The sequence below is a fragment of the Suillus bovinus genome (genome assembly GCF_016758785.1).
Source record: "Suillus bovinus strain UH-Sbo-P2 chromosome Unknown EDB93scaffold_5, whole genome shotgun sequence".
NCBI lineage: Eukaryota > Fungi > Basidiomycota > Agaricomycetes > Boletales > Suillaceae > Suillus > Suillus bovinus.
The window spans coordinates 499,343-517,819 of record NW_024542061.1 but is presented as its reverse complement, the minus strand read 5'-3'; the positions used below and the strand labels follow the sequence as shown (position 1 = coordinate 517,819).

At 43.6% G+C, this 18,477-nt stretch overlaps 3 protein-coding genes across 3 annotated transcripts; 2 read left to right on the top strand and 1 right to left on the bottom strand.

The window, feature by feature from the left end:
* Nucleotides 1-5,866: 5,866 nt before the first annotated feature.
* Nucleotides 5,867-7,173, bottom strand: EDB93DRAFT_1246224 (uncharacterized protein; the record flags this gene model as incomplete). The annotated part of the gene is made up of 3 exons (XM_041452421.1): nt 5,867-6,207; nt 6,256-6,828; nt 6,933-7,173. The coding sequence occupies 3 exons, from the start codon at nt 7,171-7,173 to the stop codon at nt 5,867-5,869; spliced, it is 1,155 nt and encodes a 384-aa protein (XP_041312111.1).
* A 4,190-nt stretch (nt 7,174-11,363) lies between these two features.
* EDB93DRAFT_1050072 (uncharacterized protein) lies at nt 11,364-11,758 on the top strand (the record flags this gene model as incomplete). The annotated part of the gene is made up of 2 exons (XM_041444671.1): nt 11,364-11,558; nt 11,609-11,758. Coding segments are annotated over 2 exons (345 nt in total), but the record flags the coding sequence as incomplete, so codon positions are not given.
* An 811-nt stretch (nt 11,759-12,569) lies between these two features.
* On the top strand, nt 12,570-15,495 carry EDB93DRAFT_1238125 (uncharacterized protein; the record flags this gene model as incomplete). The annotated part of the gene is made up of 5 exons (XM_041451512.1): nt 12,570-12,811; nt 13,680-14,010; nt 14,032-14,248; nt 14,298-14,345; nt 15,224-15,495. The coding sequence occupies 5 exons, from the start codon at nt 12,570-12,572 to the stop codon at nt 15,493-15,495; spliced, it is 1,110 nt and encodes a 369-aa protein (XP_041312109.1).
* Nucleotides 15,496-18,477: the final 2,982 nt, after the last annotated feature.

The window sequence follows — 18,477 nt, the reverse complement described above, 5'->3', positions numbered from 1 at the left end:
CATGCAAAATTCCCGAAAAATATTCACTAACACCGCACGGTCATGCACTGGACCAGTTTGGTGCAGGTCAGCGGGAGATGGACAGGGTTACAATCTAGCATGTCATACTCCTCAAGTAGATAGGTGATGTACTCGCCTTGGTGTAACCACAAGTCATGACTGTCCTGTTTGCGCTCGAATTGAATACCGATGAATTTGGAGATGGGGCCCATGTCCTTGATGCCAAAATGTTGGTGAACTTTTTGCTTGACCCAAGTCAAGAAAGCAGGCAAGTTCGACATCCCCAGCCCATTGTCAACATGGAAACTGATGATGCAAATGATGCAAGTGCTGGATGCGCTGCTGTCGAATAGGAATATGGCATAATCAACAGCACAGCGAGAAAACCCCAACTCCCCCATGACTTGTCACACCTGCTCGTACCACTCCATCGCAGACTGTTTCAACCCATAAATTGTGCAAAGCATCCACCACACCTGCACCCTCCAGTCTCCTTCCTCGAAACCTTTAGGCTGACACATATATATTTCTTCTTTCAGCACCCCCCAGAGAAACACCTGAGTAGCATTGAACAAGTGGAGTTCCCAATGATTCTTGCAGGCGAGGGCAGTGATGATGCATAATGACACGGTTTTGAGCACAGGGGCGAAAGTAGCGCTGAAATCTACTCCTGGAATTTGTGAGAACCCTTGAGTGACAAGATGTGTCTTGTAGATTGATCCTCCCTTGTTGTCCTCCTTGAATTCCAGAACCCAATGATTCCCGATCGCTTTGTGGCCTTCTGGGAGGGGAGCAAGCTCATAAACTCTCATTTCATCCATAATCCCAAGTTCCTTTCTCATAGCGGTAAGCCACTTGTTTCGGTTGCTGCACAGCATGGCTTCATCATAGGTAGCTGGAGGGATCTTCATGTCATAGGTAAGGTCATTGGGATTATGCTTTCGGTCGCTACAAATGGTGACATGCGCCTGTTCTTTGACCTGTGATGCTGGCATAGGCTTCCGGGACATTGGTGTACAACTTGATTTCTCCCAGGTTCTCTTCAACCTCCGGTTTGGCCTCACCTGTTGAAGTAGTGGCCTGGATACGTGCTGTGTGAGACTCACAAAGGACCTGCAGGTGAGCCTTTGCTGCTGTCATGTCAGCAGCCCATGCTTCACCCCGAGCAGTGGGTATAGTGACACGTGTCAAACAGCAAACAGGAACAGGATGTGTGGCAGGAGGCAATGAGGGGGTCTGCAAAGGAGGAGCAGTGATGGTGGTAGGTGGAGGAACGGCATGAGAAGGGAGGGTTGATTCATCCTTGGACTCCAAATCATGCTGGTGAGTAATCGAAGGGAGCCGCTCATTGAAAATGACATCTCTTGCCACAAAGAATGCCCCAGTGACCTTGTCGTGCAGGCAATAACCTCTGGTCCCCTCGGGGTAACCAAGGAAGACAGCTTGGCATGAAAAAAGACCGAGCTTGACCTGAAGCTCAGCTGGAATTCAGGCAAAGCAGGAAGACCCAAAAACATGTATGTGCTGAAGGTCAGGCTGCTGGCCATTAGTGAGCTTGAAGGGTGTGATGTTTGGAGGGAGGATGCTGAAAGTACTGCAATTCCAGAGAAAGCAGGCTGTCAAGGCTGCCTCACCCCAAAGATTAGCAGGCAGACTGGCAGCCTCTAACATAGTGAAAAGGCGTCCTTCTATGGTTTGGATGGCTCGCTCGGCTTTACCGTTCTGCTGGTGCACATATGGCATGGAGAGCTGATGCTCTATTCCTGCCAATTGCAGTGCCTGCGTGAAATCTGCACTGAGAAATTCCCCTCTGTTGTCTGACCTAAAAATCTTCACTGTGCACCCAGAGTGATTCTCCCATTGTGTTTTGACAATTTGCCACACATTTAGAGCTTGGTCCTTTGTAGCCAGAAGTTGGAGATTGAGTAAATTGGTGTGGTCATCTAGGAAGACAATAAAATGCAACTTCCCATGAGGCGTCATAACAGGAAAAGGACTGCATAAGTCAGAGTGAATAAGGTCAAGCATGTGAGAGGCTCGAGGGTTTTCAGAAGGTGGATACAGCTTGCGGGGATGCTTGGCCATGATACATGGTTCGCATCATTGAAGTGGCACGGACAATTCCACTTTGACACCTATAGTGGCAGATGGGAGGCGTTTTATGGTGTCACCTCCAGGGTGACCCATGTGAGCATGCCATAAGTCCCAGGATAATGGTGTGCGGACAAACACAGAGAGTTCTCGAGGGACATGATCTCCTGATAGTGGAGTGGCGGGGCGAACAAACTTCAAATCGATGAAGAAAAGATTACCCATCATGAGTATTTCCCCCAGGAGTTCTCCATGGTACTTGAGTTGACAATGGGTGGGTGAGTGCTTGAAGTTGCATGACCACTTCTTCCAGAGCATGTGCTCAACAGAAAGAAGGTTGATCATAGCACCGGGAGCGTGCAAGCAGTCTGTGAAGGTTGCTTGGTAGGTTTGTCCACCAAGCACTAAGTCTGCAATGCAGTTGCCTCGACCAGACATTGGGAGTTTGCCATGATTGGCCATTTTACAGTCACTGAGGAGCTCTCAGAGTAGGTCCAGAAGAGGCTGTGATCCATGGTGAGATTCGAGGTGGTTCCTGAGTCTAAGATGGTTGAGAGCATTTGCTGGGCAATGCAAGCGATATCATCAAAGGAAGGGATTGATTTGAATTACTCAGGTGAGGGGTCCTCAATGATCGCGCATGCCAGGTACTTGAACTCATTGGTGACAGCACTAACGTCAGAAGGAGGAGCTGCGGCGGGAGGAGTAGTATTATTACCAGTCGCAGTGGCTGCAACATCATGCTTTTTTGCTCTCTTCTCCCTAGCCCTGCCACCCCCTTGACCCTCTGACCCTCCACCAGGCTGGAAACAGTGTTCACGGTTGTGTGTCATGGATTGTGGTAGGCCAACACAGATAGGATTGTCGCAGTTCACCCCCTTGTTGTTGGACTTGTGGATGCGGATGCCGGTTTTTGGGTTGGTCTTCCCTTCAAGAGGTTTGAAAGATGTGGTGTTTGCATATTCCAAGCCTGGACCATTGAGTTTGAGTTCCCCATGCAACCGATTGGCTTCCTCAGAGAAAGCCCTCACAATGGCTGCAAAAGTCATCTTGGAAGAGGTAGATGGAGTAGAGGACATTAAGGGAGTACTGTAGAGATTCAAGGTCATCCATTTAAAGATGATCCACTCAGGAGATGGTGGAAGGCTGTGGAGCAGGAGGAAGACCATTTCATCTTCGGTGACTGCAACACCCATTTCTGCAAATCAATGTTTTGTGGTTTCAAATGCACTGATATAGCGAGGTGGATCGTCAGGGTCTTTGAGTTTTTCTGCGAAGAGCTGCGCGCGAAGCTCAAATTGAGATGTGATGTCAAGGTATCTGAAGTGAGTCGCAAAGGTGTTCCATTGTTCCCTGGCAGTCCATGTTTCAGTGAGAAGGCCTTGAACGACTGCAGAGAGCTTCCTGCATATAATACCTTTCACCTGTGCATCCACCTTACTCCAGTCGATCATACTCTGTTTTTCTGTAGCAGTCGGAGATCCAGCAACTGCTGGAGTGGGCATGGCTGAGGCAAATTCTGTGAAGTTGTTTGGGTCAGTCCCAGGACTACAGTGACTCCATAGTCCATTGCCTTGAAGAGCCAAAATGACTGCTTGGTGCCAGGTGGGATGCTCGTCTGCACCAGAAAGTTCGATAATGTGATAGTATTTGCCCATTTTGATGAGACAACGGGTCACAGAAGGAGTGGTGTGAATAATCATACATAAGGTATCTGCTTCCTGGGTCTGAGCTGATTAGAGCTCAGGGCTCATAACCTGTAGGGAGCTAGATACAAAGTAAGTCTCAGCGAATGTGAAAGCAACACTGAGGTGAACTGCGGTACAAGGTGGGATATAAGTACCAGGTGTCAAGAAGTCCGAGGCGGAAAGAAGCAGTATGAGCTATAGCAACAACAGTGAGGACTGCCCAAGGTGTTGAAGGTGCAAAAAGGTAATAAGAGTCCAAAAGGAAAAAGAAAACTCAAAAGTTAGACCGGAGGCAAATCCTCCAGGTTTTGTATCATGTGGAGAAACCAGAGGAAAATCTACCCGACATCTCTTATTCCCAACACCACCCCGAGCTAAAGCTCAGTCCAGCCCAACCTATGAGAACATATCAGTGGCTTCAGAGCTAGACGAAGCTGGATGCAAAACATCCAACTTCTTGCTTAAGTTGCTTAAGGTGTTAAAGAAGTTTGATGGGTTACGACCTGCACCCTAAAGCATGCAATTGGTGGAGATGCCTTATAGGTGAGGTAAGCAGTGAAAGATCTTCAGACATTGTTGTTGGAGAGTTGTGCTGGAGAGTCGGTTTCTGCTTCTGGAATGATTAACATTGCTTTTTGGTATCAGTACAACCTTGCCACTTCGTACCATGTAGATGACACTTCTCATCACATGGCTCTACTTCTTGATATGTCTTGACACATTTGAGCTCCATCTTTCTTTTATAGAATAGAAACCAAAGACAAAGACTAGAGATGAAATTGAGTGAGATGAGACCAGCATGCAAGATGAACATGAGACATACCTCAGAGTTCAGGAAAGAACTGCTGAGGTACGAGCAAATATTGACAGAAAGATTATAAGGTAAAGTTATGTAAGAGTCCGAGAAAACATAGACAAACTGAGTGGCGATGTTGCATTTACAACACACCCCCTCAATGAGACACTACAGAACATCAATGAGTGGCTGCACCCCTGTGAATGCAAGATTTTTCCCTTAAGCTAAAGACACTAGAGACAGGCTGAGGCGATGCTTCATCATCATGTAGACCTTCAAATATGGAGTGGTGGAGGTGGCCTGTGCTGTTCAAATACTTCAAGATAGCACATTTGAATGTATGAAGATAGGGGGACAATCAAGCACAAAAGTTGTCATCACCATCAACCTCAAAGCATAGCATATTCTCCAAGACATCAGCAGTAGGATGGCGATCATAGATTGATTGAAGGATGCTACTGAAACTTGGCTGTAAAATCTTATGGAGGTTTTTACTAGTTTGAGATGGACAGAAATGAGCAGTCAATGTATCTCAGAGAGTGAAGGGATGGATGACATCACATAGAGGTCAAATCCATCTTTAAATATCTGGTACTCTTGAGAGTTGACAAGCTCATCGTGGGAGTAACCAAGCAAGGTGGCCCAAATCAGGTCCTGGCGTACTATTGGCCAGTGTTCTGATGGGGTGCCTCGAATCTCACCAAACTATGTTTTGAAATAAATCATGAAAATTTGACATACAAGAACAGTAGCACTTATGTTGGTCATCAGACGAGATTAACAAATTCTTGTGATATGATCTCAGTTCACCCCATCTATGGCAAGGTTGGACACATTCTCGTCCTTGGTGGGCAGAGACTTGATGATGTTGGCCAAGGTAGGGAATAGATTGTCACCAAGCCACAAATAGTTGGAGTCTGAAGTTGTTAGAGATGAGACATTATTTATGATAAAGCTCAAAAGAGCTGGTGAGATTGGATGCAGCCCATTGTTTACCTGAAGAATGTGCAAGGCACAGAGACAGCCAATGTCAAAAATTGTTTGGAAGAGGGGAACTGTGATAGCTTGAGAGCCCAAAAGTCATCATCAAGTTCGATACAGACATCACCTTCCACAAGTGCCAGATTATCTTTATTACCATCATCGGATGTCCAGGAAACAATTTTCCAAAGGGCGGTGTGAATTACTTGTCGCATGACACCATTACCAAAACTGTCAGTTGCATTACAATGACCACTAGCAATGCAAGGAGTCAGTAAACGTGATGTATCTCATGAAGGAAATATATTACTTATGCTTGAAAATGCCATACAGGGATTGAAAATATGGACTTCATGTCACCGACAGTAAGATCATGCTTCACCAGGCTCTCCCATCGGTAGATAGAAAAAGTGTCATGCAGGTCAGGATTGGTAAAATTTAATGCATCTGAGTCAAAAGCATTGCCTTTACTGAGCCACATGTAGTAATGTTGGAAGACATTAATCATGCCATTGGCTGCATTGGTTATAGTATTAGCCTCTATGCACAGGGTAGAATCAGAATAGGCCTGGTCAGCAGAGGAGTGAATGGCCTGTGATAGATCGAAGAGATCATGAATATTCCCTGCACAGAAAGAGATTAGGGGGGTGGCTGACTCATTATAAGATTGTCTCAATGGAAATGGTCAAAGAGTTCTACCTGATCCTGATAACCTATCAGGCATGACATCAGGTAGGAGGTGGAGAGTCGGTGAGATGGGTGACAATGTTGGCTGCAAATGGATATTGGAGGCAGATGCAGGAGCACACTGTAGAATCAGACTTTCAGATGATGGGGAAGGGGTCCTTTGGTGTCGTCCCTGCTGTAATGGACGGGGTGATACAGAACAGTCTCTACTCAGATACCAAGGAACTCGACCAGCCAGTGCATTTCCTGACAACATAATAATTCCAGTTGAAGGTGATGCAGAGTGTTTACTATTATGATATTGAGGAACAGCACTAGTAAATGAGGACAGACTAGCACCAGAGCCAGAGGACGCCATCATCAATAAAGAGGATGAGGTTGAGGTTGATAGTATCGAAGACGTTGGAGGGGTAGGTGCATCTTCTGGACATCTAGTCTTGCATGGGACAGTGAAGAAATGTCCAGGTATAGACGGAGTGTTATTAAAGCTCTGTACTAGATGGCCCATGATGTGGTTGACAAAGCAGAAATGTTGGTGAGGGGACTTGGGTTCCACCGGTCCAATGAGAGGTCCACCTTTTGGGCCTGTTGAATATATTTAGCGCTTCCAACTAAGTGAGCAAATGTCCAGAACATACAAAGAAATAATAGTCCAGTGGAGTGATTGTCTAGCGCTCAAACTCTCTCACATTTCTTCTGGAAGGTAGAAAATCGAAGCTCCTGGAACAAAAATGAATGATTGACATGTAGGTATTGTTGACCCTGATGGGCATTGGAATACCCAGGGACAATAAATTGGAAGGGAAGATTGTGAAAATCTGTGCGAACATCTTGATTGAGTTCATCTGGAGCAAGATCTAGGGGATCAGGGGTATATGATGGGAAACAAATATTGGTGTCGATGGTGATATCTGTAACTGCTTTTATCATGTTGGTCAGGACATAGCCATCAGCATTTTAGCACTAAAGGGTAAGCTTCTTTGTGAGGCCATATCTAGAGAGAAAACAAAGATCTGAAGCAAGGTCTTCGCCTGTACACATCCGTGTCACTGAGAGAAAATCTTCGTCCATGAAATCTGGAGCATCTTCATTACAGACATTTGAGAGCTGCACACACAGTTAGCATATACTCCATGCAGAATTTTTTTTTATAGACCTACATCCTTGGGTAAAAGAACTATCACAACCTTCAAAGTCACACCACTCCCTGGGACCCTTGGCCGTGCAGGGCACATGATACCAGTGCCCCTGGTTCAGCCATAGGCATTATACATGGGCATGGAAACTCCAGATATCAGTACCCCAAAGGCTGTTTGAGTGATGTGTGATGGAGTGTAACCAGTTACCAAAGACATTGTGGTGGTTTCTGAGGATGTGTTGGTATATGAGGGAATAGAATGTCGTGGTAAGTTTGCAAAGAAGTTCTCCAAGTTTCAAATGCCTGAGTGCTCCTGTGGTAGTACCTGTGACTTGGCAACAGGTAGAAAAGAAGGAGCGGTATGAGGTGGTGGCCTGAATGAAGTACTTGATACTGTAGTGGGTGATGTTGAAATGAGTGGACTATGAGCATTATAGCTAAGTGAACATCCTCCACAGGGCTAACAAAAATTTGTTATCTATCATCTGAAATTAGTATGTTGCCAAGCATCAATTCAAGGTAGAAACTTACAGGTAAATTTTGCACTGTCTGGTAACCTAGATATGATATGCAATTCATTTGTAGACCTCTTTGAGGAGGGAAATGTACAGCAGGGTGCATGTGTTTTGGCTATGTCCATGATTGCAGTAGCAGTCCAGCTGTAAAACTGATGAGTAAAAATCAACATCAAACACAAGGCGTACCTCTGAGTCCAATGGTGCACCTGGTGTATATGCAGCACAATCATCACCGCACACACAATATCTACCAGGAATGCCAGGATTAGTAGACATGATAGGATAGGAGGTGGAGAAAAGAGACAAAGCATGAATGAGCAATTGGTATCATTTGATCTAAGGCATCAGTTGACTGACTGCTTCTTTCACACTGCATTTTCTATGATATTACTCCACATTGGAGAATTCTTTCCTCCGCCCATGTGTGTATCCATCCCAAACAAAGCAGTGTGGGTGTATTCAAGTCTCGATGGTCCAAGGATATGGTATCATGAATGTGGACAAAAACATATCATGCTTTCAAAAAGTCCAGATGCACAATCTTGATGACTAGGAACACTGATAAAAGATCTAATCAACTACAATACAAAATTCTTTAGAAAAACACTTACTTGCCAAAGTATATGTTGGAATCATACAATTGCTACCTGGAACAGAATTAGTGGACATGAAGGGGCAGGAGGTGGGGAGACAAGACAAAGCACAGATGCGCAAAACATGAATAAGTAACACATCCTGATTTGTAGCATTTGATCTAAAATGTTGATTAACCAACTGCTTCTCTGCCCATGTGCAACCTAACCATGGGCCAGAAATAGTTAAATCAATCGCTGAAATTGGTGCACTATGAACTAGTATAATCAGGTAGATAGGAATTAGGTAGGTAGGATGACTTAAAACTACAGATGCCACAGACATTGAAGCGAAGACCATGTTCCATCACTCCTAGCAATACAAATGCAAGGTCATATTGTACCTTGAACACTTTGACAAAAAGGTCTCTGCTGATTTTGCATTGTACATAGAAAAAAGGAAGTAAGCACATGTGATACTGAGCCATACAATGTTATAGTGCCATTGCATCCACCTCATTAGCGAAATATCCTGGCTCAGTCCACCCAAAGTGGACCTTCTTCTTCACAAAAGATGCTTGACAAAGGCTAGACTTATACATTATTCTTTGACTACTGCCAACATTGAGGGGTTTACTCACAGTACTAACTAAGTTGAGTGAAATCAACACTGCAGATTGAATATTTATTGCTTGACAACTTGAAGGAGCACACCACATCTGTGATGATCTCGTTGCTGATCAAGAATTCCTTATATCCTGCCACAAATACTATTGATACATTGGCTGATAAGGCGCTTAAAAAGGTGATCAAAAAGTACCAGGATCAAGGTATTCATTTATCTTCCTCGCATTCATTCTGAGACTCATGATGAACATAGCAGCAGAACTTAAAGTGTGGAAAACAAGGCAAGAAGGTCAATGCACTCTTGTACGACTAAAAGGGTTGGTCAAAAAGATTCACAGGGACTCCTAAGTTGTGCTCAAGGGTTGGTAGTTGGAGCCTATAACCTATTCCTCCCAGTTCTATTCAGGAACATGAACAAAATTGTATCATTACACAAATTGGATGTGTCAGTGTTGCTGACAAATTATGATTACCTCAATGCAATTGTTCAGGTAAGCATGTATCTCAATATTACTCCACTCATATTTCATATTCAATTCAGAGAGACATGAACGATGGGCAACTCCAGTCGGTTTGCATACCATTTGGTAACGATGGTGTTGTTGGCATTGCAGTGCACATACTGGTTGATCAAGGGTATTATCAATATATCCCTCAATGCACCTGACTGGGAAGTTGCCCTCAAGAATATCTTTGCCCTTTCTGCAGTAATGTGTAATTGGATTATATGGTGATGTTCAAGCGATGGCTTGCTTGAAAATGCCATCAAAGCATGAAAGATTAGATATCCTCATTGGTTGGCAATGGGAAGGTGGAGTTTTGTGGACTGCTGTCCTTCATTCATGATCTACTCTTATCACTTCTGGCCTTTTAGAGTATCAGGCATGGTAGTATGTAGTATTCAGACCTTTGTTGTGTTGTGTTTTTTTTGTTTCACTGTATTGTGTAGTTGCGAAGTTTATGTAAAATTCCTGGACCTGTCTTAGAGGCCCGCTTGTGGTCTATTCTGCGGGGGTGACACTAAAGCTGAGTGGCTGTGTTGGTTCTTGGATTTTCACACTTATACATTTGTTGTGTTCCACACATATGATATACATTTAATTGATCAATTAACACACATTGTTTTCTTCCCTTCAAGCTGTTATCAAAATCATTTCCCATACAGGCAATAAAGACTGGGCAATTTGTATGTTCCTTGCACTATTTTAGACTGATGCGGCCACTCAAAAGGGACTCCAAAATGTCATATTTGTTGTGCATGCCATTTTCAGTGTTCAATCAATATTAACATCAACGCACTATGTTCACCCTGGATATACATTTTAAATGTATGAACTTGGATATCAACTTAACAGTGAATAAGACTTTCCCTTATCCGTTTAGGCAGCTGACTTTACCAATGACTATTAAATGAAGCAGAAGCTCTACACCTCATTTCCAACTCGTGTCATCTCCCTATAGGCCTGCTGTTGCTCATGTATCAAGTGGAGGATGGTTCACATGCTTCAACATCGTCCCAGGCAGCGGAAAGCCCACAACCTCCAGCAGCATCGTCACTAGCAGTGGCCACATCTGAGAGCACTTGTCAGAGGCAGAAGATTGCTCAATTAAAGGAGAAGCTGCAATTACTTGAGTCGGAGAAGGCGGCAAAGCAAAGGTATGCATACCACCGATGGTGACATCCACCCAGTGCTCACTGTCTTCAGGGAGACCAACTACTATGTCTCAAAAGGAAGAGCTATCAGAAGAGTTGATACCCTCTATGATACTATCGAAGACCTGATTAATGAGAACAATAGGAGGTGCAACAGTAACAATGATGAGGTGACTCCTGAGTAGGTGTTTCTCACCTGTCTCATGGGTGCTATTTATGAGCTGTATTAACATAGGCAAGATTGCTTGCAAATGTGATATATAGCCCTCAACAACACGCTCCCCTGGTTTCACCAAAAGACTACAGAAATGGAGCACAATGACTATATGTATATGTTAAAAAAGATGCGCACATTTAGTTTTAAGATTTGTTTTTTTGCTGAATTTTTGCTCAGATTAGGCAGGGAGCGGACAGTGCCTGAGGAGATGATACCTCCAAGCTCAAGAGTCTCATTGCCGACTGGGTCAATCGGGAACTCGAGCCAAATCCCCCAGTTAACCACAAGAATATACTGCTGATCTAAATAATCTGGAGGATGGTCTATTTAAAAGCAGACTTTTGATTCAGGTTCGTCATATCTACATATCTCAACTAGGCTCATTTTTGATTGGCAGGCCTTCAAAGCCATATTTACCTCTTCCTCCTCTGCAAAGGAAGTGGCTGGTGATGGCGATGGCACCAATGTCATTGAAAACAACAGACACTCTGAGAAAGGTATGTCAGGCAAGAAGGTGAATACCCATGTCACACAAATAATTAAGATGCATAAAGTCTCACCTCGGTCAATCACTTATGTAGCATGTCAAGTAAGCAGATTTTTTTTTCTCTACTCATTGGCATTAATAATCTGTCATAGTTACAATTTGCATTATCATCAGTAACCTCATGGTGCTCAATGGACAATGACTTTGACTATGTCCAGTTCTGGTACAATGTTGTGGACTTTTTTGAAAGAGCCCCTGGTCGAATCACGCAACACAATATTGACTGTCTCCTAAAATGGTGGACTAGGTATGTTGTATACAATACAGATACGTCAATTTATTTGTGTTATCCAGGAAGGTTTTTGGAACTAGCCATTGCGTGGAACTCAGCCATGTGGCGATGGCTAAGATGTCCGTAAATACTCTTGCTATGCAGAGGGCGCAACGGAACAATGCCCTTTTCAATTCAGACTAGTCGTATCAGTAAATCTCAATAGTAGCTTAATATATTTTTAATGTTATGATATGATTCAAGCATATTTGCTCATGTGCACTCCCCCCATAAGGTGTCAATAGTAATAGTATGAGACATCTGGCTTGTGATCCTGCTCATGGCACGGGGACAAAGCTATAACGTTCTCCATCTATGTACATGATCATCGAGGTACGCAGAAAGGTGATAATAATGGTCAAATAAGTCATAATGTCACCCAGACTGGCCAGAATACAGACATTCACCATGCAGTGAATATATGCATGAAGAGAGTTTACTCACCAATGTCAGTTGGTAGATTATGTAAGTTGCCACATGGACAAGTTGGAGTTGAGTTGAGTTACTTGAGTTGGATTGAGTTGTCATGTGAACAAGTTGACTTAAATTTCCAGTGCATTGCTTGCTCCTCCTCCTGGTCATGATTGCGCTGGTCTTACTGTTGTCTGGCCTGATGACCTTCAGCCATTCACAATGGTTTTTCCTTGGGAACAATACTATGAAGGTCCAGACTCATTACCTTTCCTTGTCGACATCACACCCAAGCAAGCTATAGCTATGGACTAAATGAATTGTGTCAGCGCATGAGCATGCTGACCCAACTTGACTACCATCATCTTCTCATGGCCATTTCTGAGCAAGACATCCCTTGGCTCCAGCAAATCATTAATGTTGTATTGTGCAATGGTGCCAGTGTCTGGGAGATAGTCAATAAGCTTGAAGATGCCCTCAAGGAAGCATATTGTCTGCAAGGCTATGGAGCCAGTGACCTGGACATCATAACATTGGTTTTTCGACTCAGAGGACATCAGCTTCTCTTTGCTCTTAATCAATGCCTTTGTCTCCTATCTATCTGCTGTAAAGAGTAAATCTCTGCTGGGCTCAGCAGAAATTGTACTACCTAGTCAGCTATACTTGCAAGGCAAGTGCATTCGATCCTAAAGGGATTGCTAATTGGTATTAGTAGTAAAATGTGTCAGTAATGCAAATAACAAAATGTCCGATGCTGCGAAACGATGTCCGAAGCCAATGATGTCTGAGGGTACTTATCTGATGTCCAAAGCCAAAGTGCGATGTCCGAGATTTCAGACTTTCGGACTTCACAAATATAGGTCAGAAACTATGTAACGAGTGTCGGGTTGTGAGTGGTATCACGAGTATAATGAATGGCAGGTTTGTGACAATGAATGAATGGATAATATTTCACAATGTAACTAAGAACTACGAGAATATTCTGGGTGATCTGCAGAGTCGGGAAACTGCTCCTAACTACTAGATGATAATTGCTACGGGACACTACAGAGTATTTAAGTAAGTATGTGGAAATCTGGAATACTACAGGCAAAGATAGTAGCAATATATTTTGGGTCCAATGTCCTATGTAATAAGACATGAGGTGCTGTGGACATGTAATAATGCAGTCCGAATGTCAGAAAACATGCACAGGAATAACTACGCACCTAGTGAGGCTAGTTTGGATAGACAGGACATGGGATGGACAAGTGCACACAAAGTGCGATTGGCTGATGCAATGTCCGAAGGTCCAATGCGGAGTGGCTTGGACATGTGCGGAATTGTGTCGGACATGTGCACGTATGTTTTGGGTGTTGATGTGAATATGAAAAACTGTGGTTCTGAGCCCAGTGCTGCGACCATCATTACACCGCACTCTGCATATCAAGTCTACTTTCACTAAGCTTATCCCAACCATTGATCCTATCTGCAATGAGCAGCTCAATGAAAACATTGACTCCAAAGTTCTCCACACTTCGTGATGTTAGTCTTATGGCTGATGAAATAGCTCTGGAAGAAATGGCTGTCCACTTCAGTAAATACAACAAGATTGCTGGCATTTGCTGGAAGCATTCCCACCTCATTGACCCTGTTATTTGCACATACAAGTCTGCCATCACAATTGCACAGAAAATTCACAATGGCAAAGTCCACCTTGGGAAGGAGCTTACAGTTATTGGAGCCGTGTGCTTTGGGGAGGATGAACTTTACCCCATTTTAGCAGCACCCACTTGTAAGACTGAAGATGCGGCTGATATGGAGGGTGTATTGGTTCGTGCAATTAAATGCTAGGTTGCAACTGGAGCAGCTGCATCTGTTGGACCAGTGAGGTCCTTTGCAACTGATGGTGATGCTACATGCCATGCTGCAGGACACAAAATTTTTCTCAAGAAACCATTATCACTGGAATCACAGTTATATAGCATACTTAGCAACATGCCTGGTCTGAACACCATGACAGGTGATGCTGAGGTGATGCTTGATTTCGACTTCAAGCATATTTTTAAATGTAAGTTCTTTATTCCTGATACAATCACATATTCTGATACTACCCATAGGCTTTTGCATGCTCATTCACTCACCTGCAGGCATCGTCTTAAATAACAGTCATGTAATTAATGCTGTAGAGACTCATGTCTCCACAGACACTCTCCTCAAATTCTCCCATCTTCCTAACAAACTCCAGCTCTGATCCAAAGGATACATCTTGCGCAGTAGTGCACTATAATTTTATTTTGCAGATTCCATGCACAGCCACTCACATCCCGCGTGCACCACATGTCCACCCTCGCATCATCCACATACCCATTCATCCATCCTCCCCATGTCCTTAGATGTTCATTGGTGTGTTCTCTCACTATATTCCAATTTTGACTAATTGTTTTCCATTGCTAATACTCAGCTTAGTGCTACGTGCGCAGCCGAGACCCTATTGCCTACTTTGCGTACTATATTTAGCTTACTCAGCTCGCTACATCGGACCTGCACGCCTAGCGGTGTTTAGTTGTTTTACATATACCATCCCTCTACTCTATTTTCTGGGTCGATTTTCTGCCCACTTTCTCTGTGTCCTTAGATACTAGGGAATTTTACTTGTTGTTTGCAGTGACTATCTAAAGTTGTGCGCATTAGTTGTCCGCCTTCACCTTAGCATCAGCCAACCTTAGTTGGGGTATTAACACTCGTCTAGCCTCATCTCTCTTTCATCTCACTCGCTCGCTAGTCTTTCACCTTCACTCGTGCACACTACCTTTGCATCACGCATCTCGCCTTTTGCCTTTTGCACTCGAGTGTCATCGTGTGTGTCCATTTATCGTATATTGCATCGCTCTCACCTCATGCTTTGCATGTCCATTAGTCTTATCACTCTATTAGTTGTTTGGTGTCCCTCTTTTTATAAGAGAGGTTTCCCTTTACTCAGTTAGCTGCCCTTGGGACAATGATTTCACTCACGCCTGGGTCTAGCTGTATTTGCTTAGTTTAGCACAACTTTCCACACAATTTAGATTCCTCATCTTCAATGCTATGATGCTTTCAAGGTACCTTATTTGGTTGCCCATGTATGATGAAGCCAGTGTTATGAAACTCCTGCACCCCGATGATCCACAAGACGTCCCCTGGGTCATTGAGTTGATGCAGGCTATAGTTGAGTTCTCTAAGTTTCAGCACTCCCTCCTTAATAACTCATTTTCAACTGACATCAACACACACACATACAGACTTAGTTTCAATCACTCTCCTCAGCAATTTGATTGAGTTCATTTTCATCCCTTTCATCAATATGAAGCTCTCCCTCACAGAACAAGTTCAGTCTCTTAGCTGCTATGCTCACCTGGGTTCTCCATTTTCCATGTTCACTGTTGTCTATTAATGCCTTTCCAGCTCTACTATGACACTTAAACATTGTTCAAGAGTATCATGTTTAATATCGCAAGGCAGCAAATTCTTGATCCATACGCATCATTCTTCCTCGGAGATTGCAGAGATGATCGACTTGAACTTATATTCAGTTGATCCCATATGATTGGGGGATATAATTTAGGCTGTTCGTATGCTTAGGCTCTTGATCATCTAGGTGCTGTAAAGGACATCGACACTGTTCAAGCGGCATCCTGAACTCGACCCTAATCACCAGCACCTCAGCCTTGGCAAGCAGATTGAGGACATCAATCACATCAACCAGCTGATGTGGAAGGGTGATATTATTAGTGGCTGCTGTGATTTTCCATCAGCATGGCAACAAGGTTGTGAGATGGCGGTAGCTATTCTGGCTTCTTCTCAGATTGATCACATCAACTATGCTTACACTGAGCTCTTCCATGATCCCAGAATGGACATCTTACATTCTCTGGGTATAGATAAATACTTCAGCATCGCAGATGATGAGCGGGAGGACTTCAGTTGAGTGCCCAAAACCCTACCTACTGCACCTATTTCTCTGCCATCACAGGTCTTGGAAACAGTGTTGCTGTGGTCACCAGTTGATGAGAGTAGTATTGAAATTCAGGGGCTGGGCATTGATGAAGATGATGGTGATGAACTTATGTTGACATTTAAAGAGATGCTGGTTGTGGGATCTGGTTCTGACATATCCTCTCAACCCCTTGTCTCACCGACAGATGTATTTGCTCCTGTGCCACTCCAAGGTTAAGGCATTCACACAGATGACTACTTATTCTACAAAGCTTGCTGGATTCATAAGCAGACCATATGCCACCTTGTGATTAACAAGGACTTTGAGTCCAAATCATTCAATCAACTTGAATGTATGCATGGCTACACCAAAGTCAACAAGCAGATCGACATGCATGCAGGGCACATCACGGATCAAAATTCATTCTTTGTTGGCGATCTTTTTGTCACTATCCTTCATACAGCTCACATTTCTTCTATCACCATATTTCATTCAACAGGACTGTTTCTCAACAATGTTTCTCATGCTTCAATCAACATTACTATCATGCAAGCTTCATGGACTACTGCTAAGATCTCCAGGCAGCTCCTCACCATTGTTCCCACTTGTCCTTTGGCTAATATATAGGTTTCTATATCATTCCTCTGAAATGGAGGATATGTTAAGGCTCAGTCTCTCATTCCAGGCATATCAGGATCTACGGAGTGCATCATTGACCTGCACCAAACTGTTGGCATTGAGAGCCGATATATTGAATCTCTTACCTCTCCTGTCTTATCTTGCTATCTTGTACCTTTGTACCATGTGATACTTAAATGCTTCTTGTCTTCTTTTCTATGCAGGTTAATCCTCTGGTCTCATTACATAATCATCCTTGCAGATATTTGTATCTTGCTCATCTCTTGATTGAACCTCAGTATTTGTTCTTGCAACTATACTAAGCCTCTGCTAGTACTATCAGGTTATGAGCCTTGAGCTCTAAATCAGCTCAGACGACGACAATACTAAGCAACAGGACACTCATGTTCATTTAATGAATTGAACAACAGATCTGTATATGATGTGAAAATTCAATCATATCTCAGAGCTAACAGGCTCAGAGAATTTTCCTATCTGGTGATGAGCCATAGAATTAGTGTTAGCAGGAGAGAGACTCTGGACACACTGTAGTAGCGGAACATATCCCCTTGACCTAGCTAAATACACCAATATAATGCCCATACCTGCTGTCCCACACCTACAGCAATAGAGAGAACCAGCATGAAAGAATGGATAAGGAAGGACACACAAACCAAGGCCATCATCGGTCAAATGCTTTCTCTGTTGTCCAAAGTATGCTTAGCAAAAAGCTAACAGCTCGTCAGCAATGAGAAATGTTATTAAAATGCTTTGCTTGCCTTGATATTACCTCCCAGTATGAACTTCGTGCAAGGTTTTTTTCAGAAAGATTAAAGAATGCTGACAATGCTGCACGATACCTTGGAGCCTTCAAAAATAGGTGTTGTAGATTTGTGGAAATGGGAGTGACCTTCACTGACGAGGAGAGCATCTTTATGCTTCTCAATGGCCTTCCCAACACCCCACAATGGGTTGTTTTCTGCACTCTGACTATGAACACCTATAAAATCACTCCCTCATCATCCAACACCTTGTCAAAGCTCACCTTTGAGGAGGTAGTCGCCTCTTTCACTGAAGAAGTAAATCTTTAGAGTGGAAAGCAAAAGATCAATGCTCACCCTAAATCAGAATATGCAAATGTGGCCACAAACCTTCCAACCCAATCAAACAAGCAATGCAACATTAACCCAGCAACTGATATATAGATCCACAGGAACAACCTCAAGGGGGTGGTCTGTGAGAACCCAGTATGCAACGGTCTACCCAGATTGTTGACACATGACAGAGACCACTGTCTGCAGCCCAGTGGTGGAATGGAGAACAAAGCTCCATGGAATCAGCGCAGTGACAAAGGAGAAAATAAGAAGAAAGATGTATCTGCAGTTGCTACTGAGTCCAACACCATTGCTCCCACACCTTCCACTGAAATAGCCCTTGCTATTACTATGCCATTACATCATCAAGACTGGTTATATGCCAGCATTGAGGAGATTGGGACTATGTCTGAGTCGATGCCAAAGGACGAAAACCTCACCTGTATTGCAGGCCAGGCATTCTCAACCATCCTAGATTCGGAAACAACATCAACCCTCATCATGGACAAGAGATATTTCTGGACCTACAATGTGAGTGCCCAGGTTACTGTGAAAATGGCGAATCATAGCAAGTTAGTTATATCTGGCTGTGGAGATTGTGTTGTAGACCTT